The sequence below is a fragment of the Entamoeba nuttalli genome (genome assembly GCF_000257125.1).
Source record: "Entamoeba nuttalli P19 unplaced genomic scaffold asmbl_2904, whole genome shotgun sequence".
NCBI lineage: Eukaryota > Evosea > Mastigamoebida > Endamoebidae > Entamoeba > Entamoeba nuttalli.
This window is the reverse complement of record NW_008575687.1, coordinates 1-25,141: the sequence shown is the minus strand read 5'-3', so window position 1 is coordinate 25,141 and position 25,141 is coordinate 1. Positions and strand designations below refer to the sequence as shown.

Here is a 25,141-nt window from a genome sequence, read left to right as displayed (position 1 = left end):
TATTAATACTTAATTAATTGCTTTTTAATTATTAATTATTTCTTTTGTACCTATTCATTTCTTCTTATACATTTTATTATTATTTCCATCACCTTGAATGTTTTATTTCTGTGTTGTTTGATTCTAATTAAAAGAATCAAAGGATTTGTTCAATAACAAAAACAATATTATTTGTTTTATGCTTTGCATTAATTCTTGAATAACAAAAAAGTCAATTAATAATTTTTTAGAGGAGGGAGTAAGTCTTAAATAATATTTAATTAGTTCAAATTTCCTTCAAATTAAATTATAGATTCACAAACAAAATATTTCTTTCTGTTGGAACAAATTGAACAATTGTCAGTTATTCAAAAATGTGGAAATGTTCTGGCATTATTGACTAATGAACATCATTCTCACAAATTTTTCAAAAAAATTCTTAAGAAGAATATAAGTTACAAGTTGTTTATAAAGACTAAAACATCCTTCTAAATATTTAAATGAGCAAACTATACACCCCTTAACACTAATATGAAGTGTTGTTATTTGGATCATATAACCAGATCAAATCCACACATAAAACCAAACAACGAAAACTATAGATTAATACCTAACAATAAGTAATATAATATCCATTAATGTATAAGTTATAACTAATAACACAACTTTTCTCAATGTAATTTTAGTTTTTATAATGAGACGAATAAATACTGTACCTCTTCTTTTAACTATCATTAATTATAGTAAATAGAAAAATACTCTCCATACTCAGTATAATGCTCAAATCCAAACTTAAATAATAAAAGTTATTTATAAATAAAATGAGAACAAATTATTAAATGTAAATTTCAATAGAGTAGCTCAAATTAAAAAAAAGTAAAATACTTATTAAATACTTCCATCAATTAACATTTGAGTCATCGTTTAATTTGTTTAAAAAATAACAAAAAAAAATAATTAAATTGTTTTTAAGGTGGTTTTTATTTATGAATAAAAAAGGAAATTAACATTAACTTCCACTTTCTCACCTTCAAAAATCTTAAAAATCAATTTGTTTATGTCATACAGTGAAAATCAACCAATTTTAAGTACAACTGAATCTATTGAAATGTATTGTTCGACCTGTAACAAAACAGTTCATTCAATAGTTGAGTACAAGTGTGGAATATTTGCATATGTTTTAGCCCTAGTTTTATTCTGTATTGGATGTGTATTCTGTTTCTGGATACCACTGGTGTTTGACTTTTCAAAGGATATTCACTATAAGTGTCCTCTTTGTAACACTGTTCTTGCTATCAAAACGAAGGTGTAAATGACTTTATTGTTTATTTTGTTTTAAATTTTAAAATTTTATTGTTATATAAAACAATATATTAAGCAAATTAAAAATAATATAAAAATAAAAGAATATCCAAAAATAGAATAATAAAATGAAAACAAAAAACTAAAAAATATAAATAAGCTTCATGTTTACTGACGATGAATTTCCAGCTGAACTAAGAAGTATTGGTAAAATTGATAGTATTTTACCATCTTCATTAACATTTTTAAGACCAAATGAATATATGGAACATCCACAATTATATGAAAATGGAATTGAGCCATTAGACATTCAACAAGGATGTCTTGGAGACTGTTACTTTTTGGCTGCTTTAGCTTCTTTATCAGAATTTCCTGAAAGAATTAAAACTATGATCAAGTCATGTGGAAATGGAAAATATGAAATAACTTTTTTCTATATGGGAAAAGAAAGACATATTGTTATTGATGATTTAATTCCTTGTAATAATGGCCAACCATTTTTTAGCCATAATAATGGAGATGAATTATGGGTAATGTTATTAGAGAAGGCATACGCTAAAGTTGTTGGTAGTTATGGAGAAATTGAAGGAGGAATTCCATTCTTAGCTTTAAGTGATTTAACAGGAATGCCAGTAAAACGTATATCTACTAGAGAAACAGATGTTAATCGTTTATTTAAAAAAATTGCAGATTATGATAAAAAGAAATATTGTATGGTTGCTAATGTACCTGATACACCTGGTATTGATCTTGAAAAAGAATATGGATTAGTAGAAAATCATGCATATACACTCATTGGAGCTTATGAAGTAGATGGAATTAAATTATTGAAAATTAGAAATCCATGGGGATGTTGTGAGTGGAAAGGTAAATGGAGAGACGATGACCCTGCTTGGACAGAATCAATGAAAAAGAAGTTAGAAGTTGTTGAAGCAAATGATGGAATTTACTTTATGGAAATTGGTGATTTTGTTAAATTCTTTGATGAACTCACTGTTGTATTTTATAAAAAAGATTGGGAATGTTTCAATAGTGTTGATGTTGAAATGACTGATAAACAAATGGCTATTAATTTTGAAGGAAAAGGTGACTGTATTGTTTCAATATCACAACCTCGTTGTGATAATAAAATTGCATTTAGAATGTGGGGAATAGATGATAATGAACAACCAATTGGAGGTGATTCTGGAGAGACTTTTGTTATTTCATCTAATTTATGTGGTAAAAAGATGAAGTTAGGAAGTGGAAATCATAAAATGATTGTTGAAACACATCAAAGTTGTGTGAGTAAATTACCATTTAAGTTTACTCTTTCTTTTAGATCAGAGAATAATATTAAAATTGGTGCTGTTGTTGGTATTCCAGCTACAGAAAAAATTAATTATATAACAAAAGAGTCTTCAAAGAATGCAGAAAAATGTAAAGCATGTGGAGCACCATTACCAGCAAAAGGAATAGCTAAAACTAAAATTGGATCATTCCATTTAAAGTGCTTTAAATGTGATAATTGTGGTAAACAACTTGGAGGAAAATTTGGGTTAAGAGGTCAAAAGAAATTATGTTCAGATTGTGTGGCAAAAAAATAAGACTAAAAATGCTTTCTTGTCATCTCAAGAATTTATTTACATTGAAATAACATAAAAATATAATTTATTTTGTGTTATTTTAAATTTTAGAAATATTTATAAATAAAATAAAAAGAGATATAAATTAATGAAAAAAAAAGCCTTTTTTTATCAAAAAAGATGACTTTAAACAAAGAAAAACAAAATAATCAATGAAACGAAAAAAAAAAGAAACCAGAAACTGAAGAAAATGGGAAAATATCGGGAAATATAGGAATAATAGGGGATTAGAGTTGAGAAAAAAGCAAACTAAGAATAAATTATATTAAAAACTAAGACAGAGGATGTCTGGAGTGTTAAATAGATATGGTAAACGAGAAAATAGTGCACCTATGGCTACTCTATTCTTTGCAAGATTAGGACCTATGATGAAAGAAGAAATATTAAAAAAAGTATGTAATCAATATGGAGAAGTAGAAGAAGTAACAATGGTTTGTGATAGAGAGACAAAAAAGAGTAAAGGGTGTGCATTTGTTAGTTTTAAAACACCACTTGAAGCACAAAAATGTTTTTCTAATGTACCAGAAATTATCAATGAACATCATTGGATTATTGAATGGGCTAAATCGACACAAATACGAGATTCAGATTTAGACAAAAAGACATTATATATTACTGGACTTCAAAATTGTAATGCTAATGATACAAGTGTTTATGATCATTTTAGTGTTTATGGACTAGTTGAGAAAGTAACTGTTGTTGGAAAAGGTTTGTTTTTATAATAAAGTATTAGTAAAAAAAGAGATATATCAAAAGTTGTTCAATATAAAAAAGAACAAGCTCTTTAAGATGAATTTTATTAATAGTTTTAATTAGTAACAATTTATTAAAATTGTTTTCAAATGAAAATTCAATATGAAATTATTTTAAATATTTACATTTTTAGGAGCTGATTTTCCACCATATGCATTTGTTAAATTTACTGATGAAAAATCTGCAGGATTGGCTTTAAAAAATGAAAATGGAAAGTTTTGGGATGGTGGACAATTAATAATTCAATACAGTGAAACACTTGAATCAAAAAAAAGTAGAAGACTTCACAGAGTAAAACAAACAAATAAATATATGGAAATTAAAAAAGAACCATCAACAAGAAGATCATTTAAAGAAATTTTTGTTGATGATTCAACTGGTTCGTTGATTCAATCATTATTAATGGCATTTGGATCATTTACATCATCAGAATATTTAACTGAAGGATATGATGAAGAAGGATATGATGAAGTTCTTGTAAGACCAAATATTAAAGATATAAGGAAAGTAGATTCACCTTTATTAAAGAATTATGAAAAGTTAATTCATCAATTAGATGATGATGATAATTCATCATTAACTGATGTAACTGAAGATGATATTCTTAATAAACATACATTTTCATTTTTAGATGATGAAGTATGGGGACCTTATCAATGAACAGCCTTTGTCTGTGTTTTTATTTATTCAACAACATCTTTTTTATATTTTGTTTAATGGTTCATTTTAAAATTAGAAAAAACCCTTTAATTATTGTTACTTATTCTTTCTTTTTACTAATTTATATTGTTTTGAGAGACAAGTGGGTATTATTAGTTTTGAATTTTTACAGTTTCCTCATTGAAGATGGTATTAAGAATATTGATTCTGATTATTATTTTAAAATAACTTAAAAGAATTAATAAAATAACTTAATAAAAATAATTTGGTGGTAAATCAAATGGAAGAAATAAAACGAATGGTATGTTGTTTTATTGGTGCATATGGAGTTGGAAAATCATCAATTGCTAAAAGTTTTGGAGATGACAATATTGTTTTGGTTCAAGACCCTACGTTAAGTGAACGTTATTTAAGAAAATTTTATATAGATCAAAACATGATTTATATTGATGTTATTGATAGTCTAACAATTGGAGGAGTTATGTGGATAGCTGGGGAGTCAAAGGTTGATGTTATCATATGTGTATTTTCTCTAGGGAATAAAGAGTCATTTAATACAATGAAAAAATTACAAAAAGAAGTTGAAAGCTATTTAAAATATAAAGTTATTTGGATTGTTTGTGGTACTATGGCAGATTTACCAAAACATATTGACCAAAGTGAAATTTATAAATATGTGAGAGAATTAAACTCAAAGTATTATGAAATATCACTTTTACATCAAAATATAGATATTATATCAATTTTTATTCAAGCTGCTTATGACTGGCTTTTAATAGATAATAAAGAAACAAATTCAGATTCTGTTGAGAAGAGTCATTGTACATATTTATAATTCTTTTTATTTTCTTTATTTAAATTAAATTTTCTTCTTTTAAAAGGAAAAAATTAAAACCGATTTAGTGTATAGAATTTAAATGAAGATTTATTCTGTTTGTTTTATTATTTCATTTTTTATGTAGAAAATAATATTTGAAAGATTAATTTTAATTCTCTTTCTTTTTATGTTTTTTGTTTAAGATTATTCTATTGAATAACTTTTATTAAAATAAACCTTCTGTATTAAGAGTATTTATTGGTACTATTCTTTTTATAAAATTTCTTTTCGATAGAATAAACAATATAATGAAAAAAATATACTTTTTAATAAAATGAGTAATAATCTATATTCTGATTAATGTCTTTAGTCTTATTTAATATTTATTTACAAACCTTAGACTAAAAAGAAGTAATATTTATTTACTTCACTAATAAGGGGGTTTTATATTATCAACAATTGGTTTTATTTAAAAGTTTTATAAGCATAATTAAATTAGAATGAAATAAAGAACAAAGAAGATTGATTAAATAAAAACAATGCTCAGAATCAAATATGACTTAAAATAAAAACAACACTTTGAATATTATTTTAAAGAAAATAAAGAATTATAAATTAGAGAATCATTAAAAAAGAAAGAGAATGGTTACACACAAATCTTAATTCAAAGGATTGTATTTAAAAGAGAATAAAGGAAAAAGTAATTGTAAGACGAACAAAATTCACAACTTACAATGCATATAATATTATTAACATTGTAAGTAGATTAAAGAGTTTATCCTATTGAAAGAATGAACTTAGTCTAAACGTCTCAATCAACAAGGTATAATAAATAACTCAAGTCGAACTTATAAGGTAATAAGAAAAAGATTTATCTATAATCCGTTTAATATCACAGAACTTAATTTGATATATCTGTCATAAAAAAAAGAAATAAAAATCAGTTAAATATAATTTAAGTATTTTAATAGTTGTATTTTGTTGAAAAGTCTTTTGGTGAAAATACAATACCACGACCTCTTCTTGCTCCGGTATAGACACACTCGATAATAGTAATTAGGTCTTCTTTATTATTAATAACAAAATTAATTTTATTGTTATTTCCTGTTCCTAAATCTACTTGGATGTGTTTCTTCCTGTAAAAAAACATTACAGTAACTGGGTCATATAATTCGTACATAACATTAAAGTCAGGAGTTTGGTCAATGTCAACCTAAAAATTAAGTATCGCTAATACTCTTATTATTTGGTTATTTACAACAATCAAAAATGAACAAACAACATAAATAACAGCCATCCTTGAAATTTGTTCTTGGATTGATGCTAATCGATGGTCCATTTGCATACATTCAGGGTCATAGTCTCTTCCAAATCGTATGATCACAACCTTTTCTTCTTCAGCGAGAATTGCTTGATCAACTTGCCAGGCGTTACGTAGATGAATTAATGAATCAGCCATTATAAATTATAAGTTCCTAATTTTCCTTTCCTAAAAAGATTTGGAAAAATGGAACAATCGTCTTATTCGTTTTGAGGATGGTTTTTACTTAGTATTAAATCTCTGCATATTTAATGTGCTCGTATTTTATTTGTTCTATATAAGAATTTAAATATATCCTATTCAAAAAAAATAATAAACCATTAATTATTTTATACAATTTTTAGTGTTTTGATGTTAATTATGAACATAAGTCTATTTAGTATTTCTTTTTATTTATTAATTATTATAGTTTCATTGTATTGTTCATTATATCGTCATAGTTCTGAATTGCTTGAATATTTTATATTACCTCATTAATTAAAACACAGTATTTCACTAATAATCAAATTTTATAATAATGATGAACAGTTGTATTATTGAATTAACATAAATACATATATGATGAATAAAGTCTATATGTTTTTAAGGTTTATGATTTTCATATAAGTCATGTTATTTTTATATCATTTCAAGTACGAATTTTTTATAGAGTATCTTAGTTTTATGCCCAATTGATACTTAAGAGAATTAAATTGTTTATTGTGATAAAAGTTATATTTATTTTTTTGAAGAGTACCAATAAAATTCATAAATAAATGTTTATAGAATTCTTTTCATTAGGTTTTATTCAGAGTTTTTATAAGACTTGATGAAAACCAATTACTATTATAGCTAGCTATATTAATACTGAAAGTTTATCATAATTACTTAATTCTAATATAAAATTATTGTGTATTGTACTATAAGTAATGGAAAGAAAGTACTTTTTATTAGTTTATTATCTGTAAACCAATGAGGTTTCTTTATAATAAACTAAATAATTCAAGTTATTTATTGAGAAGTATTTTATGTATAGTTAATTATATTCTATTTGTCTTAGGTATTACCTTAACTCTTGTTTTTGAGATGGAAACACCACCTTAACTTAGTAGTGTTCTAGTTTCAGAATAACAACTTACTTGTTGTGACCATTTTATTTGGTAGGTTTTTACAACATTTTTGGTTTTGTATTTAGTTTCAATATTCTCTTTAACAAAATAAGTCTAACACAGTCATGAACTAATCCCAATCTACTAAAACCTGGCTAATCCAAAGTAAATATCATAGCAATAAACTATTTTCATATTTTTGTAGTATTTGATTAATGTGAATATGAAAAATTCCATTAAACAACAAAAAGCACAACCAAAAGACAAATATTATTTTCGTTATTAAAAATGTTTTATTAAAAATGAGAAAAAGTGAATGAATCTGAAAATAATAAATTGATGATTATACTCATTCTCTCCATTCTTTTTTATCAAGCCACTTCACTTAGCGTTTATAGTCAAAATGAAGTTGATGGGTTAGTTCAAAACAATAAATATGTTATTGTATTTTATTCAGTGTCATGGTGTATGCATTGTAAAGAGTTAAAACCCGTAATGGAACAACTTGAAATAGAAGAGAAAACAAATCACCCAGAATTACTAATAGTCAATGTAGATTGTAGTAATAATGATTGCAATTATAACCAATTTCCTATTGTCAATTTGTATCGAGAAGGTATTTTATTTAGCTCTTTTGATGGACAAAAAAAGGTTTCAGCTCTTCAACGCTGGATTGTACGATGTATGTCAGACCTGCTTAGTAAAACTGATGAAGATGATATTGAAGACCTTCAATATGAGAATGATGTTTTAATTGTTGTACGATTTAGTAATGAAACAGTTGTTAAAATGAATTTTAATTTTTTGGAACGAGTATTAAAGCCATATTTTACAGAAAGAGTCAAGTTTGTGTATTATATTAAGTCATATGAAAAAGCTATGAAAATAGATAGTTATGTTAGGTCAGTATTTGACCCAACTAAATACATAAAGAAAACATTAAGTATTGATGATGTCGGAGATTATCTTAAATTCTATCTTATGCAACATATAACATATCCATATACTACATATTCACCAGAATTAGAAAATCAAATGAAATTGTATGAGGCACATTATATTATTGTTTATTCAACAGAATTTAAAGAAGGAATTGTTTTAGCAAATGCATTAGAAAAATATTGGGGAAAATTACTTGGTTTTTATGTAGCATTAGGTTCAAATAACTTTGGAGAAAGTATTTATGGAAAGAATATTCAAAGAATGTTTCCACAACCTAATCACATCAGAATTATTACAAGCAATGAACGAGTTGTATATGACTATTTTGGTAATTGGGATCAAACAAGTGTTAGTGAATGGGTTGATCAAGTGATGAATAATCAAATAAAACCAACAATACGTTCAAGTAAAATCATTCAACAAGACCCTCTTATTAATGAACTTACAGCAGAGACATTTGACAGATTTATAAACCAAGACAAAGATATTTGTTTGTATGTTTACTATAGGGATTTAGATGGTGCTTTTTCATGTTTTTCAAAGAATGCAAAAGCTCTTGAAAACGTTACAACTATTCAATTTGGAAGTGTTGATCTTTCTACAGAAGATGTAATGGTTAATATGACATTTAGAAACATGCCAACTATTTTAGTATTTAGGGGAAGTGATCATAAACCAAATGAAATATCTGGTTATGGTGATGAAAAAGGAATAAATAAATTTATAAGAAGAAATACGTTCTACTCAATAGATAAATTATCATTGTATAATTTATTTGAAACTCCAAGCCATTCATACCATAAAGAGCCATATCCATTAGAACATTATAAAAGTCGTCCATTAAAAGAACTTTAAATAATAAATCAATTGAAAACAAATTATTATTATATTAAATAAAAAAAGTTAAATGTTAAACGAAAAGTACAATTAAAAAATGTGGTTTTGATACAGTAAAACTATAATGAAACCGATTACACAAAGAATTATAAATGTCCATAAACATAATGAAGGAATATATGTTGCAAGATGTCTTTTTTTATTAACATAAATTGAATGGAAAAATATTTCAAATACCAATGTAAAATCATTCCAATTTGATTTCCCTTTGTACTTTATACTATTAAAAATATCTACACAATAATCATGACAATTATCAATGATATATTTGTGCATTATATGTTTCCATTTTTTATCTGCTTTATCAATTGCCTCTTTAAAGTCATTATCATTTATTCCTTCTCCATAAATAATTGGAAGATATCTTAAAACAATAAATATTCGTTTCTTCTTCTTTTTTAAAATTTCATTAGACTAACAAACTTAAATGTTCTTCCTAAAATAGTTTGTTTACCTGAGTGTATAATATGTGGAAAACTATAATCGTGGTGTACGCCTTCCATATCACATATTGCTGTATGTCCAATAAATGGAAAAAACCATCTAATACATGAGAATTAATTCTTTTTATTAATACATCTTCATCTTTTTATTTTTAATAAAACAAACGAAATAACTGGAATAGTAGTCCAAGTAAGACAACAAGGATAAAATTCATGTTCAACATCAACTTTGGAAGACGTCATGAACTAATAATTTTTAGTACTGTTTTTGTGTAAGTCTAAAAAAAGATACAGCAAAAAGAAATTGATGAAGAATGAAATATTTTTAAAATATAAAACAGTACAAAAACTATTTTTAGAACCCTAATTTTAAATTTATTTTTAATTTTTGTTTGATGTATTAAATAACAAACTTTGAATGACAATATTTATTTAATTTTAAATGGAAACTCAATGTATTAAAAAAGGAGAAGTATTACAATTTAATATTACTACTTTAAAAAAAAGAAATGATACAATTACTTGGGAGTCTTATCAAAGAATTCAACACAATAATCCTGATTTTATTAGAGTTATTTTGAAAAATCAAAATAAAATTATTTTTGAAAAGGGGTATAAACCAGTTATTAATCAAGAGTGTTGGGGGTTTATTAATTGTTTATGTAATAATGAAGATTATTCTGATCAAAAAATTAAAGAAATTATTCAAACTAAATTACAATGTAAAGAAAATGATATTATTGAATTTCATTTAATTAAACAAAATATTTATGCAAATCCTGATGAATGTAACTCAAAACAATGGATAGCAATTTGTACTATAAATTCTCATTTTTTGAATGAATTAGAGAAAAATGAAAGATATTTAGTAGTAGATATGAAAGATTCAAAGTATTTATTTAATTTTGAAAAAACATCAATAATTCTTTTTGATGAAGAAGTGTTTACATTTCTTTTTCATTCATTTTATCTTGGATTTGAACAATAGAATAATTAATTAATTTATTATTCTGATTTTCTTTTAATTTGTTCCATTCTTCTTTTATATTCTTCAATTTTATGAAATGTATCTTTAATATTTTCACATATTTTAGCAAATTCATCGTCTGGATAAATTAATAATGAAAGATTTAATGAAGTGTCCTTTTCAAAATATGACGCCAATTTAGATAATTCTGTTTTCTCAGATAATAATTGAAATCTTGAATATACCCCACTAGGTAATGAGTCTAATAATGCATAACTTCCAGTTGTATCATCCATTATTGACTCTGCTTCTTTCTTTATTAATATACTTGGTGGAAGAAATAGTTTTGCTTGTGGATTATCTATAACATGTTCTAATAAATTTTTCATTCCATCTTCTTTTCTTTGTTCTTCATATTTACGGTCAAATGGAAAGAAGTCATATGGATGAATAAACATACTTGGTGGATATTTTTCAACAAAGCGTACTTGTGCTAACTTTAATACAATTTGTAAATATCTTTCAATAACAGCATCAACTGTTAATCTAAACTCATTATATACAACTAATCTATCATGAATTACTTCCCAACACATTCCATACTGTTTTACATATTCCATTAAATTATCTGTTGTTGATCTTGTCCATTCTTTATGTTGTAAATATTTTTCATATTCTTCATTAGTATACATTTCTACTCTACTTACTTCAAGAAAATGCATTTGGTTTTCTGGTACTTGTAAACTTGTTTGTGTTGGTAATGGTGCTCCAACTGTAAATGAAGGAAGAATTGCTTTATTAGACATGATTTGTTATTAAAAACACAAAATGATTATTTTAAGTTCTTTTTTTTTAATTTCATTTCTTTTCATAATTTTTCTTATCATAATTCCTTAAAATTTAATTCTTTGAATATAACAACGTGATTTTATTTTATTTTATATAATCTAGTTATTTTAAATGTCTAATCCCATCTCAACACCTCAAACACCTATCAAATCTTCATCCTCTCTTTTATTAAATCGGAGTACCAGTTCCCTAACAATGAGTTCAAACCAACCCCCTATACTTGTTAATTCATTTATTAACGAAACCAAATTCAAAGAGACTGTTGAAATAATTGTAAATTCTAAAATAATAGAAGGATGTTTATCTCTTAATACTTTAACTGGGCATGTTTATCTTCAATTTCAAAGTGCTATTCAATCAGATGCAATTGGAGGAACACCACAAAAGAAAAAAAGTCCATTATATTACTTTAATTTTTGCATTGAAGACACACCCTCATATAATATAATTAAACGAATAACAGAAACAGAAGTTCGTTTTCATCCTGGTAGACAATTGAATATTCAATTATATCCAATCATCTTCAAACGAGACTCTTTTATTTCTTTTTGTGATGTACTAAAATCAGCCAATGTAATAATGAATGATGGGTTTATAAGAACAGAAAAAAAAAGAATTCCTTATGAAGTTGATGTTGAAAAATACATTAGTCAATTACAATATGATGAACAATTAATAAAAAGAAATTCTTGGATTAAACAAATTCGTGCTGACTGTACTGAAAAAATTACACAAGAAACTCGATGGGATAAAATGAATCAAACAAATGTTAGAAAAGCATTATTTTATAGAGGGACAAATGAAGAATGTAGATGTGATATATGGAAAAAATGTCTTGGATATAATTTTGAAGAAGAAAAATATTCAAAATTAGCAAAACAAGTATCATTAACTATGGATATTCAAGTAAATCAAAATAAGAAATTATCAACTTGTTGGAAACAAATTGAAAATGATATTGGTAGAACTCATATTTCAACGGCATGTTCTAAGAATTGGAATTTAAGTAAAAAAGAAATTAAAAGTATTGTTGAAAGATTATTAAAATGTTGGACATTATATAATTTTGATGGAGGTTATCAACAAGGGATGAGTGATATTTTAATTGGACTAATGGAATATAGTAAACTAGAATATGAGACATTTGGATTATTTATCAAAGTAATGGAAATGATGAGTTTAGTATATTTAAAGAATGAAAAAACAGATATTTATATGAGTCCTATTATTAAAGTTATAGATCCAGATTTTCATGGATATTTAAAAATGGTTGGTATTTCATATTCTTTTATGTATAAATGGATTATATTATTATTTAGAAGAGACTTTCCACATACAGCTTGTGTTAGATTATGGGATGCAATTTTTGCATATCCAGAAAATAAATTATATTTTTTTATTGCTGCATCATTATTAATTCAACATAAAGAAATTATAATGAAACATAGATTTGAATTAGATGATATATCTATATTCTTTCAAAAAATGGAAAATAAATTTGATGATAACATTTATATTGATGCTGATATTGCTGTAAGTTCTTTTAGAGTAAATGCTTCAGATAAAGAACAATTACTTGTTTTTGGTTAATTTGACTAAAATAAATAGAAACTAATTGAAAATAATGGTTTGTATTTCAAAAATCAATTTAATCCACTTTCATTTGATTTAAAATTCTCAGAAAGAACTTCTTCAGCATAATCATTAGATGAATCGAATTGTGATGTCACTTGTTCAACATGAGGCGTTGGTATAAATTCACTTAGACTTTCATCATCACTAAAAACTGAAGAATCATCAAGACTACTATCTTCCTAACAATAAGAATTAAATATAAATAAAATAATAAAGCAATTAGCAAACTTCTTGTGCTAAGCGAATTGCTTGCTTTAGGTTATTCTTTGATTTTGAAAGAGCAACAGTTGCTTTATGATAAGGAATTCCTAAATCTAACATTTCAATAATCATATCACTTTCGTCCATTGTTTTCCCATCTCCTTTAATTAAATAAATAAGTGTTGATCCAGAAAAAATATTTGCTTGTGAAAATGTTAATGAACCATCAACGCGTTTATCATGAAAATAAAGAATTATCCGATCAAAATTATTCATTCCTTTTGGACTAATTTGTGACTTAATGGTATTAATAATATCATTAGGTTTAAATTCATATAACACAGAAGAATGTCTGTTAGTTTTTAATGTAAGTAAAGGCATAAACTGTAAATTCTTAGTTTCATGTTTTTTTTTCAACTTGTTTATGAAAGAATCTAAAAAGGAATTTAAAAAAAAAAGTTCAAATTAATTGAGATTTAAATGAATATATTGAACTCTTTTCTTTCATGTAATTACATTCTTCTAATATTGCTTCTCTATTTGTGTTCATTATCAACCCATCACATACAATTGTGTCAATGACCCATAATGCATCATCAATTCGTGAAATAATCTATTAGTAATTACTATTGTTATATTTAAACAAAAAAAATCAGTATAAAAAAGACAAACATCAATCTCGCATGCATTATCAAATAAAAGGTCATATATCTGAACTAGAAAATGAATAAATTCATAAATCGCCAATTCATTTTCTTCTTCATCAAATCCAACAATAACAAAGATTGAAGCAAATCTTCTCATCACAAACCGATGGTCACGACATTCATACACAACATTCTATAAAATAAATTTTTTTTTTTCATTAAAAAAAAAAACAAACACTTTGCTCTGATGCAGTAATACATTTACGATAGATTTCGTTACATAAATTTGTTTTATCTCTTTGAAGTGATTCATCATAAAATCTTGATAATCTTGTTTGACCTGTTCTATTAATAATAACAATATATTTTAACATAACAACTTAATTAAAATTTTAAGTTCTTTCTTAAGAAAAAAAGATTTTAAATAAAGTTATTAATTATTCTTTATGTTCTGGAATAGAAGATGGTGAAGCTAATGCAGGAAGTAATTGAATCAATTTTCTTATTAATAACAAAATTCCAGCAACCACCATAAACAAACAACAAATGAATCCTTCTATAAACTCTGATGGTAATAAAGAATAACCAGCAAAATGAGCAATAAATGTTCCAATAAATAAGATTAAAAATGCAATACCAATATTCTTTAATTTGTGAGCAATAGGGCTTTCTTGTTTATTTTCAGTTTGAGAAGGTTGTTGTTGAATTATATTTTGTTGAATAGAAGTATTTTGTTTTTGTTGATGAATAACGTCTTCTTCAGTGATTGGTTTTTCTTCAATTTTGTCGATTTTACCAGTAATTAATCCAAGTCTGTCTTGGTTATTATTTAAAATACGAAGTTTTCTTCTTTGTAGGACAGTGAGATTTGTTTGGTTTTGAATTGGTTGTGTATCAGTCATATCAAAAAATAAAAGAAATTCTTTTTTAATGTTTTATTAAAAACCCTTTTCAAATAAAAAAAGTAACTTTTAAATTAAATTCATTATTTTATACATAAAAAGCAATCAATCTAATTCCATTGAATCATTAATTTGATTTACAGCTAAGGTTCCAATTTCTGTTGATTGAACAGTTTGTGTTTGTTCATCAATAGTAATAAATTTCATTTCATTTAATTTATCAAAAACTGTTTCAACAAGACCTGACAAATAATTTGATATAATACTCATCTCTCTTCCTTCAACAAAATAATAACTTGGATTACTTCTTATTCTTCTATAAAAGAATGTATTTGTCAATAAATTGATAGCACTTTGATAATCAACAATTGTTTGATTAACAATTTCAGTATTAAAGAATTGAATCAAATTATCATACATTTCATTTCCCATTTGAATTAACCTACTTTCTAATGGAAGAGATTCTTCTAAAAATTTACTAAGATATTCCTTTTTATTTGGTTCACAATAAATCATAACATTTCCATTTTTAATACACCCTATAAATTTATGAATCATTTCTAATTCAAGAACTTTTTCATTTGACTCTGATTTAATTGTTCCCATTATAATTCCTTCATCTGCTTGTTCTCTAAAATATTCAATTTCATTAAAAGTTAAAAATATTGTTTTAATAATACCTTCTCTAAACAAATTTTTAATAACTATTTTTTCTTCTTCTTCTTCTCCATTAAATATAATTCCAATTCCACTATAAATACCTTGAATGGCAATTTCATTTTTAATTTTATATTGTTTAATTATTTCTTCAATTTCATTTTTTGGTTCAACTCTTCCTTGGTTATTAAATTCTATTATCTTATTTTTTTGTAATAAAAGAATAAATTGTTGAACTGTATTTAATAATAGTTTTTTACTTGGAACTGTAATAACACTCTTTTTATTTTGTTTGCAATAACTAAAAAGTAATTCAATAGTTGGTTGAATCATTGCTTGAAGTCTCATTGAATATTCAGTTTGTTTCATAATTTCTATTTGAACATTAATTGGATAAACTCTAGCTTTCATTGAGAATGAATAACAATTATTTTGTGTGATACCCAACCATTCTCTCATTGATTTACTATCATTAATAGGTAATGATAATCCAATAATTCTAATATTATTTTGATACTCTTTTTGAATAATTTTAATTCTTGATATTAACATTTCATATTCAACATCCTCTCCTACTCTTTGTAAGTCATCAAGAATAATAATTCCAATAGACTTAATTGTATTTTCATTTCGTTTCCAATCTCTAAGATACTTTTCAAAATTATGAATACTTGCAAGAATAACTTGTACATTTTTTAATTGTTCTTCAATATCTTTATTATCTGTTTTCATCATTTCTACTGAAATAGATTGGTTTTTCATTTCCAAATATAATAAGTCTCGTTCTTCATCAAATGGTATTACATAAATAGCTCCTTTTTCATTATGCTCTTGTATATGTTTTAATAAACCCATTTCTGCAATAACTGTTTTTCCTGATCCACTATGTGATGCAATATATAACGAATTATTTGTTTCAACAACGGCTTGATATAATTGTGTTTGAAGTGAATTAAATACATCAAATGAAAATATTTTATAACCAATATTTAATGATTTGTAGAATGTTTGTGTTGGTAATAATGCCATTCCTAATAATTCACTTGGTGATAAAACTTTAGTTGGTAACACTAAATGTCTCAATGAAACTACTGATGATGTAGAACATTTTAAATAGGAATCACTAATACAGTATACAAAATAATTAAATGGTAATGGATCAATTAAAGGAACAAAAGCATTGAGATAATGAACTTGATTTGATTTAGTTTGTTTGAGGATGAAGTATTGATAATATAATATATAATCTCCATTACCATCTAAAACAATAATCCAATATCCTAATGATGTTCCATGAATTCTATAATCATAATTAAACATTGGTTCAAGAGTAACTTTAATTTTAAGTAAAGTTCTGTTGATTGGTTGAGATATAGTTGAAATATTTAATAAAGGAAATGAATGAACCATATTATATAATGCATTTCCTTTTGTTGGTAATCTAATCAATTCACCTAATTGAACTGAAGTTAGACTAACTAACCTCTCAAATGGAAAATCAATTCGTTCTAAACGTTTACAAATATCATTAGGGACTCCTGGTATTTGCCTCAATGGACATTGACTATTAAATAACCTTCTTGTTACAGATTTACAGAGTTCTAATGCTTTAAGTGCTGGTCTTGCCCATCTTTTAATAAGTAATAATTCAAATAATGCTCTAAATATACGAGCGGCATTTTGTGAAATAAAGATAGTATCAGAAGCTAATACAAATCCAGGAAGTGTTAGTCTTCCAATATAAACTTGTAACAATACATTAATTTTACATGATGGATCTTCTATAGTTGATTTAATAGGAATAGGTACTTGATTTAATAAAGTTTCAAGTTCTATCTTTTCAGTCTCTCTAATTGAAACATATTTAAATTCACTTGATTTAGAAAAGATATTCATTAAATCAATTTCACTTGACCCTTTCTTGAGTGATTCATTCATTGATTTAATTGTTTCTGTTGTTAAATAATAATATGATGATATTCTTCCTAACTCAGTAGCATTAATTGTTCCTTTTCGTTTATCATAAATAGCAAGTCCATTGGCATGTAATAATAATGCAGCTGAATGAATAAGATCTCTTCTTCTAGACTCTAAAGTAGGGTCATTTGTGAAGTCATTTGGTTGTAATCCATAAAGTAATGGGGAACGTAAGATACAAATGTAATAATATGTCATTGTTAACCACTTAATTCCATCATCAATACTTTTGACATTTCCTATTACTACTTCAGCATTTAAATTATCAACTAATGAACCAATAAATTGTGATTCAATCGGTAATTGTTGTGATAATAATGACATATAAAAGAACATTTCTCTTTGTGTAGTTATAATAATACCAGTTCCTTCTTTATCAAATTGTGGTCTTCCAGCTCTTCCAATCATTTGCATAACATCCATAGGACTTAATTCTTCCCAACGCCCTGTAGGTGGTGAATATATTTGTGTTCCTTTAATAATGACGGTGTGTGCTGGTAAATTAACCCCCCATGCTAATGTAGCAGTAGAAACAAGTATTTGAAGATGATTGTCAGCATACAAATCTTCTATTAATCTTCTGTCCTCTTTATTCATTCCAGCATGATGAATACCAATACCAACTCCGATTAATTCTTTTAATTCTTCATTATCAAATTTCTTAGCTTCTGACAATAAAACTTCTTGACTTGCTCTTCTATTCTGAAGAAAAGTATGAAGACAATTTTCTTGTAATGCCATTTCTTTAATATATTTAGCTGTTTCAATTGTATCTTTTCTTGAATGAACAAAAATTAATACTTGTTGTTTTCCAGCTGACTCTTTAACCTTTTGAAATGTTAGTCTATTCATTATCTGAACTTGTTTTAATGGTTTTTTATCTGCAACCCCAAAAAATGTTTGTTGTAATGGAACTGGTCTATATTCACTTCCAAATACAAAAACATTTTCCTTCTTACAATTAAGAAATATCCCTACATCTCCACAATTAGGTAATGTCGCACTTAGTCCAACAAGTCTAATATATTTTGAATTAGACTCCATAAATAATTTTATTCTTGCTACTAATGCTTCCAACACTGGTCCTCTTGTATCATGTAACAGATGAACTTCATCAATAATCATTACTTTTAAATATTCAAATATTCCATGTCCGCATCCACTTCCAAGTCCTCCAATTTTTCTTGTAATAACATCAATCTTCTCTGGAGTTGCTACTATAACATCAGTTTCTTCTAGTTCTTTCTTTGTTAGTGATGAATCTCCTGACATTTCAGCTACCTTCATACCGAGGTTCTCTAACTTCCCTTGTAAAGTACCAACTATTTCTTGTACTAATGATTTCATTGGAGCAATATAAATGATTTTAAATTGTTCATGAGTTTGTTTTGCTTTTTTAACTTCATGAAGAATAGTTAAAAGTGCAACTGTTGTTTTACCAGCACCTGTTGGTGCACAAACTAAAACATTATCATCAGTTTCAAAAACTGTAGGATAAATTGTTGATTGCATTCTATTTAAATATTTTAATGGCATTAATGATTTTTGGGCCCACTCAGGTAAACTAGAAATTGGTATTAAATTAGTAGGTGGAAGTTGTTGACTAACAAAAGGAATATCAACTTGAGTATAATCAGGTAAATCAATTCTTACAGTATTTTCTGGGAATGTTGCTTGTTGATTAGAAATAAAATGATTTCCACCTTCAAACATTAATGCATTTAAATCTAAAGTCTTCATTGTGTGTTGTGTTTTTTTCTCTTCTTCAATTTTTTGTATTCCTTGTTTTTGTTTCATTGAAAGTTTTATTTGTGAAGGGAGTTTCTCTCTAATAGCTTCCTTAATTTCCTCATTAGGCGCTCTAGCAATGGCAATTCTTCCAATTATTTCTTCTCTATTTTTTGCTAACATATCAACAATACCAAAATTTTGTTGACCTAATAATGACATAATTATATGTTCAACACTTCCATCATCAAGTGAAGTATTTCCAAGAACTTGTTCAACTTTCATTGCATACTCTTGGGCGGTATTATCATCTTCAACAATCCCTTTAATAATCCTTTGTAACCAAAATGCATCTATATTATCAAATTGATTATTTTTTGTTTCTTCTTCCATTGACATGGAGTTGTTTGTCTGAAAATTTATTTCCTCATCCTGTTCTTGTTCTTCTTTAATTTCATCATCACTATACCCTAGTCCTTCTTCTTCTGAATCATTTAAAATTGGAATAACCTCATCTTCTCCTTCATTATTGTTTTCATCTTCTACTTCTTCAGGGTTGTCTGTTTTGATGTAGTCAGTGATATTATCTGCAATTTGAAGCATTTCTGTAAACTCATCTTCTTTAATTCCTTGACTAATTTCTTCTTTCAATTTCTGATACTTTTCATTTGCTGTAATATCACTCTTAAGTATATCTAATACATCTAATGTTGCTGAACGAATAAATTGGAATGATTTATCACTGAATATGTGTTGAACAACAGATAACAACTTAGCGTGTTCTTCTTTAGTAGCTTTAGTAGTAGGGACGTACCCTCCAATTTCATCTAAGTCATAAACCTTTTTATTTCTTTTAGGAATGTATGGTTTCTTTAGTTCTTCATCAATATCCTTTCTATATTCTTTTAAATTCTTTAATATCTCTTTTGGGTCAGTCCTTTGTGCATGGTCTCCCATCATTTCTTTAGTAATTTTTCCAAACAATGACTCAGCTTCTCCTGTTGGTTCATCACCATTAGATTTTTTTCCTCTTCTATTACTAATAACTAGATTATTGTCAACTCGAGTCCTCCATGTGTTTTTTCTATCAACTGCTTCTGATCCAGTTGGGATTTTTTGAAATTGGTCAACAATATGTGCCATATTTATTGTAATTTTAAGTTTTATTTAATTCCAGTTCGTACTTCTTTCCTTATGACACTACTTTTCTACTTTATTGTATTTACCTTCTCTAAGAAGTGCCTGGTCTCTGAAACAGTTGCTGCTTCAAAGGGATTAACTACTTTAACATATCCCTCAATTCAAAACCCAACTGTATCATTTAAACCAGAGTTAAATGGAAATTATTTAATTTCTAATGAGGAGAATGCCTTGAAAGTATTTCTTGATTTAAATGAAGAGCAGACTGTTCAAATATGTATTGGCCAACAATTAAACGCATTAACTACTCTAACAGTAAACCCTTTATCTTTACAGTATTTATACAGAACAGTGTTTCCTTTAGTTCCTTTCTATTTAACTATAGTTTATGTCTTTGTAATAATCATTATCACTTTTATGGTCTTTAGGTTTATTGCTGCTTTAGTGTGTTTCTTTACAGATATATTTTGTAATCAAGGCAAAAGAGTATATCAGTATTTCGATGCTAACTTTGGTGTACTTGAAGACGAATTATTTGCTTTGTTAAAAAACAAAAGTATAATTACACAAGAAGAATATGAGAGACTTTCCAAATAATTGTAAATGTTCTGTGTATTGACTTTCGTTTCAAGGATTTTGTCAAAGCATCATACTTTAGGCTCATGATGTTGAGTTATTTTCTAAAAATAAATTTAATTTAAGGAAAAATAATGTTTATTTTTAAGTTATTTGAAGCGAAAATAACTAAAATCCAATAAATCGTGTTTTCTAAAAAAAAGTATTAATACCATTTAAACTTAAAAGTTTTAATTCATGAAAAATTGGAGTTTGTGTATTAATTTAAGTTATTTTTCTTAAAAAAAATATTTAAAATTTTAAGCACAAAGAATTGACTTATTGGTTCTTACTGGAGTGTTTGTTGGACTAACATTTGGCTTTAATTTTGTATTAATATTTTTTGGTGATACGCCTATACATTTGTTTATGTGTTTATTGTTTTTATATCATTTCTTTGAATTTACTTCATCCGTATATCCACGCCCTTATCAATCTTCCTTACATGATTTTATGCTCTTTCATTCACCTCCTTTTATGTGTGCATTTGCATTATCGATTATAGAGTATTACGTTGAAAAATGGTATTTCCCAAGTATTAAAAATCATATAAATATTAGTATTGGATTTACGTTTGTTGCATTATTTTTCCAGTCATTCAGAACTATTGCAATGTATGTTGCTGGTAGTAATTTTAATCACTACATCGAAACGTCACATCGTCAAGACCATGTCTTAGTAACGAATGGAATATATCATTATTTGAGACATCCATCATATTTTGGGTGGTTTTGGTGGAGTGTCACAACTCAAATAGTTATGTTAAACCCATTATCAACAATTCTTTATTCTATTGCTTCTTGGTACTTCTTTTATAAGAGAATTCCTTATGAAGAAAAATATCTAATAAAATTATTTGGAGATGACTATCTTCAATACAAACAAAGAACTGTTGTTGGAATTCCATTTATTCATTAACAAAGTAACTAATCTCTTTTTATCTAAATTAAGAATTTATTTATTGTTCATCTTTTAAGAGAGATGATGAGAGACAAGAGGCTTGTTGAATAAAAGCTTTTCTTTTAGGGTCATGTTCATTTTCTAACCGAAGAGCTAAGGCTCGTGCCAATTCAACTTGGTTTTCATGATGAACGTTATCAAAAGCATGAAGAGCCCTTCTCCATCTTCTAACAATTTGATCCCATTTTCTTTTTGAAACATTACATTCAATGTCAGGTGTTTTGGGGTCAGTAGTTCTCCTTTGGTTCTTTGGAATTATAGCATTATAGTTTTGATATTCAACAGTTCCTTTACCAAATGTAATTTGTTTTTGTCTAGCTTGTTTTCTTTTTGTATCATCAAGACATCCACAGTCTTGTTCAACAAAAGGTTCTGGTTGTATAGCCGCTTGTTGCTGAAGTTCGTTTTGAATTGAAAATAATTCCTCAACTTTGTCTGTATCAAAGTTGTCTGGAAGTCCTCTATTTCCCTAAGAACTAAGTAAATGATTTGTTAAAAAGATATGTCTCTAATAAACAAACTTCACGTAAGAGTAACAAATAATTCTTAGAGTAAATTAGTTTGACGTTTATCACTTTTTTGTCTATTCCTTGTCTAAAAGAATTCTTCTTAAGGCTTGGGGTGAATGGCTTGCTGTCCATTTTGAAAGTATGTAACAATCTTGTTTGCATTCTTTTCAACAATTGACGATTTTCTACAACATTACATTTGATATAAATTCTTGTGTCCTTTCAACAAAAACAACAAGATGATTGTATCCTGTTACTGATAAGTTACAATCCTTTCATTGTTGATCTTTTTTTACACTTTCGCATGGCGTCATCGGAGTTGATGTTTAAGAAATATTCTTGTAATAAAAAATTATATTTCATATTATTAAAAAAAAAAACAAAATAGATAAAACAAAAACAAAAAGAAGAATAAAAAAATAAGAAAAAAACTGATATTAAATAAAATGAATTCGGTTAACTCTATCCCTATTCCAAACGATGAACTAACATTGTGTCAATTCAAAAAAGTGATTGAGTCAATAAAAAATGATCAAGGAATTATTACATCGTTAGCCCAGATGGCTGTAGGAAATGTTATTCATGCCGATTTATATGTTGAAATAATATATAGAGAGTATATGAATTCAACAAATTCAGAAAAAAGACTATGTTTATTGTATGTCATTGATATGATAGTAAAAATTGACATTAATAGAATATATGTTAATCTTTTTATTCCAAATATCACTAGCATCTTCATTGAAACATATAACTCAGCAAACGAAACAATAAGAATAGCTTTATGGCAGTTATATCTTACTTGGACAAATGTGTTTCCCGCTCAAACTCTTAACCAAATTAGAACTTCATTAACAATGATTTCTCAAGGTTACAGAAATAGTCCTGCTTTTCAAGTCAGATCTACACAACCTCAACAATCACAACCCACTATTATTCCTGTGTCATACGATTCACAAGGAATTATTCCTATTAGTGTTAACACGCAAGTAGAACCTTTACAAAACGCTTCGTTTACTCCAGTTAGAAGATACAAACAACCAAAACAATACAATTACAATTCTCCTTTAACAACTCCAAGAAGAACACCAAAAAAACAATCAAAACCTAGTTCACCAATAAATGTTTCAATTGATATGTGCGATAATTCTTCATTACCTCCTTCTACTGATCCAGCTTATAAAGAAACACTTCACCCAATAACAAGCCCTTCTGTATCTACATCAGTTCCAGCTCAAATAATGTCACCAGCACCAACCTCTATTCCTGTTGATGTTCCGATTCAAATGTCTCCAATGTATTCACAAACAAATTCAGTAATCACAGAACCTGTTTCTGCCATTCATCAAACAACAACACCTACAATACGTCAGCCCCAACACGCTCTTGGAGAGATTTGTCCAATTTGTGGTGGAAGGTTTGTTGATATGGAACGTCATGTACAATACCATCAAGTTTTAAGTGCATGTGAGGGTTTACAAACATCTAGACCAGAAGAAAGTTGGAATGAGCCATCCTTTATTCAACAAGAAGATAATTATCAACAACCACCTTGCAAAACTAATTCTTATACTAGTCAACCATTACTATGTTCTATTTGTAATAAACCATTGGTGGTTGTGCAAAGTCAAAATGGTGAGTTATTATTAAAAGATGGTGCAATTGACAACCTTGGTCAATTTGTTCATCAACAATGTCTCTCAAATTCTTCAACAACAGCACAAGAATTGTAAACTGTTAATCTAATTTCTTTTTAATATCTTTAGTATTATAAAGAATATTATTTAAAAAAGAATTAAAATTATTTTTTTTTTAGTAATCTTCTTCACCATTTCCATTATTTTGATTATGGTCATCTCTTAGTAAGTCACTCACTAAATTTTGAGCTGTATTAGGTTGTTGAGAAGTTGAATTATTTCTTTGGTTAGGCTGTTCTTGTGGAATTGAATTGACTAATCCCCTTGACTGTTTTAGTGTATTAACAAATGACTCATATCTTCTAACATCTTGATCAGAAACAGATCGACGAGCAGTTATCATAGATTCTTCGAAGTGTTTTCTAGTAATAAATGGAACAGGATCTTCTACTATATCAAGTCCACTTTCTTGAATTTCAATTTCTTTTTTAATACACTCTCTAATTGCAAGTTTAACAGCTCTTTGACAAATAGCAGTAAGGTCAGCTCCAGAAAATCCTTCAGTTGCATTAGCAATATCACGAAGATTTACATCTGGTGCAACAGGTGATTTTCTCAAATTAGCTTGTAAGACTCCTACACGTGCCTCAAGATCTGGTAATGGGATATAGATTAATTGATCAAGTCTTCCAGGTCTCGTTAAAGCAGGGTCAATAATGTCTGGTCTGTTTGTTGCTCCAATAATAAACACTGTTTTGGCAGAACTCATTCCATCCATTTCAGTTAATAATTGATTAATTACACGGTCACTTGCACCAGAATCACCGTTATTTGATCCTCTAGATTGTGCAATAGAATCCAATTCATCAAAGAATAATACACATGGTGCT

The 25,141-nt window shown here is 26.8% G+C and overlaps 18 protein-coding genes across 18 annotated transcripts; 9 read left to right on the top strand and 9 right to left on the bottom strand.

Annotated features, from left to right (window-relative positions):
- Window positions 1-1,445: 1,445 nt before the first annotated feature.
- On the top strand, window positions 1,446-2,867 carry ENU1_047310 (calpain family cysteine protease, putative; the record flags this gene model as incomplete). The annotated part of the gene is made up of 1 exon (XM_008857753.1): window positions 1,446-2,867. One exon carries the CDS (start codon window positions 1,446-1,448, stop codon window positions 2,865-2,867), a length of 1,422 nt encoding a protein of 473 aa, XP_008855975.1.
- A 323-nt stretch (window positions 2,868-3,190) lies between these two features.
- On the top strand, window positions 3,191-4,319 carry ENU1_047300 (RNA recognition motif domain containing protein; the record flags this gene model as incomplete). The annotated part of the gene is made up of 2 exons (XM_008857752.1): window positions 3,191-3,614; window positions 3,793-4,319. 2 exons carry the CDS (start codon window positions 3,191-3,193, stop codon window positions 4,317-4,319), a joined length of 951 nt encoding a protein of 316 aa, XP_008855974.1.
- A 280-nt stretch (window positions 4,320-4,599) lies between these two features.
- On the top strand, window positions 4,600-5,154 carry ENU1_047290 (GTP-binding protein, Ras family protein; the record flags this gene model as incomplete). The annotated part of the gene is made up of 1 exon (XM_008857751.1): window positions 4,600-5,154. The coding sequence occupies one exon, from the start codon at window positions 4,600-4,602 to the stop codon at window positions 5,152-5,154; it is 555 nt and encodes a 184-aa protein (XP_008855973.1).
- Window positions 5,155-6,100: 946 nt separating this feature from the next.
- On the bottom strand, window positions 6,101-6,595 carry ENU1_047280 (DIM1 family protein, putative; the record flags this gene model as incomplete). Its single annotated transcript, XM_008857750.1, has 2 exons — window positions 6,101-6,349; window positions 6,416-6,595. The coding sequence occupies 2 exons, from the start codon at window positions 6,593-6,595 to the stop codon at window positions 6,101-6,103; spliced, it is 429 nt and encodes a 142-aa protein (XP_008855972.1).
- A 1,287-nt stretch (window positions 6,596-7,882) lies between these two features.
- Window positions 7,883-9,342, top strand: ENU1_047270 (thioredoxin, putative; the record flags this gene model as incomplete). Its single annotated transcript, XM_008857749.1, has 1 exon — window positions 7,883-9,342. Exon 1 carries the CDS (start codon window positions 7,885-7,887, stop codon window positions 9,340-9,342), a length of 1,458 nt encoding a protein of 485 aa, XP_008855971.1. The 5' UTR covers window positions 7,883-7,884.
- A 72-nt stretch (window positions 9,343-9,414) lies between these two features.
- Window positions 9,415-10,070, bottom strand: ENU1_047260 (hypothetical protein; the record flags this gene model as incomplete). Its single annotated transcript, XM_008857748.1, has 3 exons — window positions 9,415-9,748; window positions 9,808-9,927; window positions 9,994-10,070. 3 exons carry the CDS (start codon window positions 10,068-10,070, stop codon window positions 9,415-9,417), a joined length of 531 nt encoding a protein of 176 aa, XP_008855970.1.
- A 199-nt stretch (window positions 10,071-10,269) lies between these two features.
- On the top strand, window positions 10,270-10,815 carry ENU1_047250 (hypothetical protein; the record flags this gene model as incomplete). Its single annotated transcript, XM_008857747.1, has 1 exon — window positions 10,270-10,815. One exon carries the CDS (start codon window positions 10,270-10,272, stop codon window positions 10,813-10,815), a length of 546 nt encoding a protein of 181 aa, XP_008855969.1.
- A 17-nt stretch (window positions 10,816-10,832) lies between these two features.
- ENU1_047240 (hypothetical protein) lies at window positions 10,833-11,600 on the bottom strand (the record flags this gene model as incomplete). Its single annotated transcript, XM_008857746.1, has 1 exon — window positions 10,833-11,600. The coding sequence occupies one exon, from the start codon at window positions 11,598-11,600 to the stop codon at window positions 10,833-10,835; it is 768 nt and encodes a 255-aa protein (XP_008855968.1).
- A 238-nt stretch (window positions 11,601-11,838) lies between these two features.
- On the top strand, window positions 11,839-13,233 carry ENU1_047230 (TBC/Rab GTPase activating domain containing protein; the record flags this gene model as incomplete). The annotated part of the gene is made up of 1 exon (XM_008857745.1): window positions 11,839-13,233. One exon carries the CDS (start codon window positions 11,839-11,841, stop codon window positions 13,231-13,233), a length of 1,395 nt encoding a protein of 464 aa, XP_008855967.1.
- A 53-nt stretch (window positions 13,234-13,286) lies between these two features.
- Window positions 13,287-13,860, bottom strand: ENU1_047220 (hypothetical protein; the record flags this gene model as incomplete). Its single annotated transcript, XM_008857744.1, has 2 exons — window positions 13,287-13,457; window positions 13,507-13,860. 2 exons carry the CDS (start codon window positions 13,858-13,860, stop codon window positions 13,287-13,289), a joined length of 525 nt encoding a protein of 174 aa, XP_008855966.1.
- Window positions 13,861-13,939: 79 nt separating this feature from the next.
- On the bottom strand, window positions 13,940-14,500 carry ENU1_047210 (clathrin adaptor complex small chain, putative; the record flags this gene model as incomplete). Its single annotated transcript, XM_008857743.1, has 3 exons — window positions 13,940-14,092; window positions 14,152-14,319; window positions 14,363-14,500. 3 exons carry the CDS (start codon window positions 14,498-14,500, stop codon window positions 13,940-13,942), a joined length of 459 nt encoding a protein of 152 aa, XP_008855965.1.
- A 63-nt stretch (window positions 14,501-14,563) lies between these two features.
- On the bottom strand, window positions 14,564-15,028 carry ENU1_047200 (hypothetical protein; the record flags this gene model as incomplete). Its single annotated transcript, XM_008857742.1, has 1 exon — window positions 14,564-15,028. The coding sequence occupies one exon, from the start codon at window positions 15,026-15,028 to the stop codon at window positions 14,564-14,566; it is 465 nt and encodes a 154-aa protein (XP_008855964.1).
- A 105-nt stretch (window positions 15,029-15,133) lies between these two features.
- ENU1_047190 (U5 snRNP-specific 200kd protein, putative) lies at window positions 15,134-20,533 on the bottom strand (the record flags this gene model as incomplete). Its single annotated transcript, XM_008857741.1, has 1 exon — window positions 15,134-20,533. One exon carries the CDS (start codon window positions 20,531-20,533, stop codon window positions 15,134-15,136), a length of 5,400 nt encoding a protein of 1,799 aa, XP_008855963.1.
- A 51-nt stretch (window positions 20,534-20,584) lies between these two features.
- ENU1_047180 (hypothetical protein) lies at window positions 20,585-21,127 on the top strand (the record flags this gene model as incomplete). Its single annotated transcript, XM_008857740.1, has 1 exon — window positions 20,585-21,127. One exon carries the CDS (start codon window positions 20,585-20,587, stop codon window positions 21,125-21,127), a length of 543 nt encoding a protein of 180 aa, XP_008855962.1.
- Window positions 21,128-21,343: 216 nt separating this feature from the next.
- Window positions 21,344-22,063, top strand: ENU1_047170 (prenyl cysteine carboxyl methyltransferase, putative; the record flags this gene model as incomplete). The annotated part of the gene is made up of 2 exons (XM_008857739.1): window positions 21,344-21,356; window positions 21,411-22,063. The coding sequence occupies 2 exons, from the start codon at window positions 21,344-21,346 to the stop codon at window positions 22,061-22,063; spliced, it is 666 nt and encodes a 221-aa protein (XP_008855961.1).
- Window positions 22,064-22,103: 40 nt separating this feature from the next.
- On the bottom strand, window positions 22,104-22,746 carry ENU1_047160 (hypothetical protein; the record flags this gene model as incomplete). Its single annotated transcript, XM_008857738.1, has 2 exons — window positions 22,104-22,574; window positions 22,627-22,746. The coding sequence occupies 2 exons, from the start codon at window positions 22,744-22,746 to the stop codon at window positions 22,104-22,106; spliced, it is 591 nt and encodes a 196-aa protein (XP_008855960.1).
- Window positions 22,747-23,060: 314 nt separating this feature from the next.
- Window positions 23,061-24,347, top strand: ENU1_047150 (hypothetical protein; the record flags this gene model as incomplete). The annotated part of the gene is made up of 1 exon (XM_008857737.1): window positions 23,061-24,347. The coding sequence occupies one exon, from the start codon at window positions 23,061-23,063 to the stop codon at window positions 24,345-24,347; it is 1,287 nt and encodes a 428-aa protein (XP_008855959.1).
- A 79-nt stretch (window positions 24,348-24,426) lies between these two features.
- Window positions 24,427-25,029, bottom strand: ENU1_047140 (transitional endoplasmic reticulum ATPase, putative; the record flags this gene model as incomplete). Its single annotated transcript, XM_008857736.1, has 1 exon — window positions 24,427-25,029. One exon carries the CDS (start codon window positions 25,027-25,029, stop codon window positions 24,427-24,429), a length of 603 nt encoding a protein of 200 aa, XP_008855958.1.
- Between the last annotated feature and the right edge of the window lie 112 nt (window positions 25,030-25,141).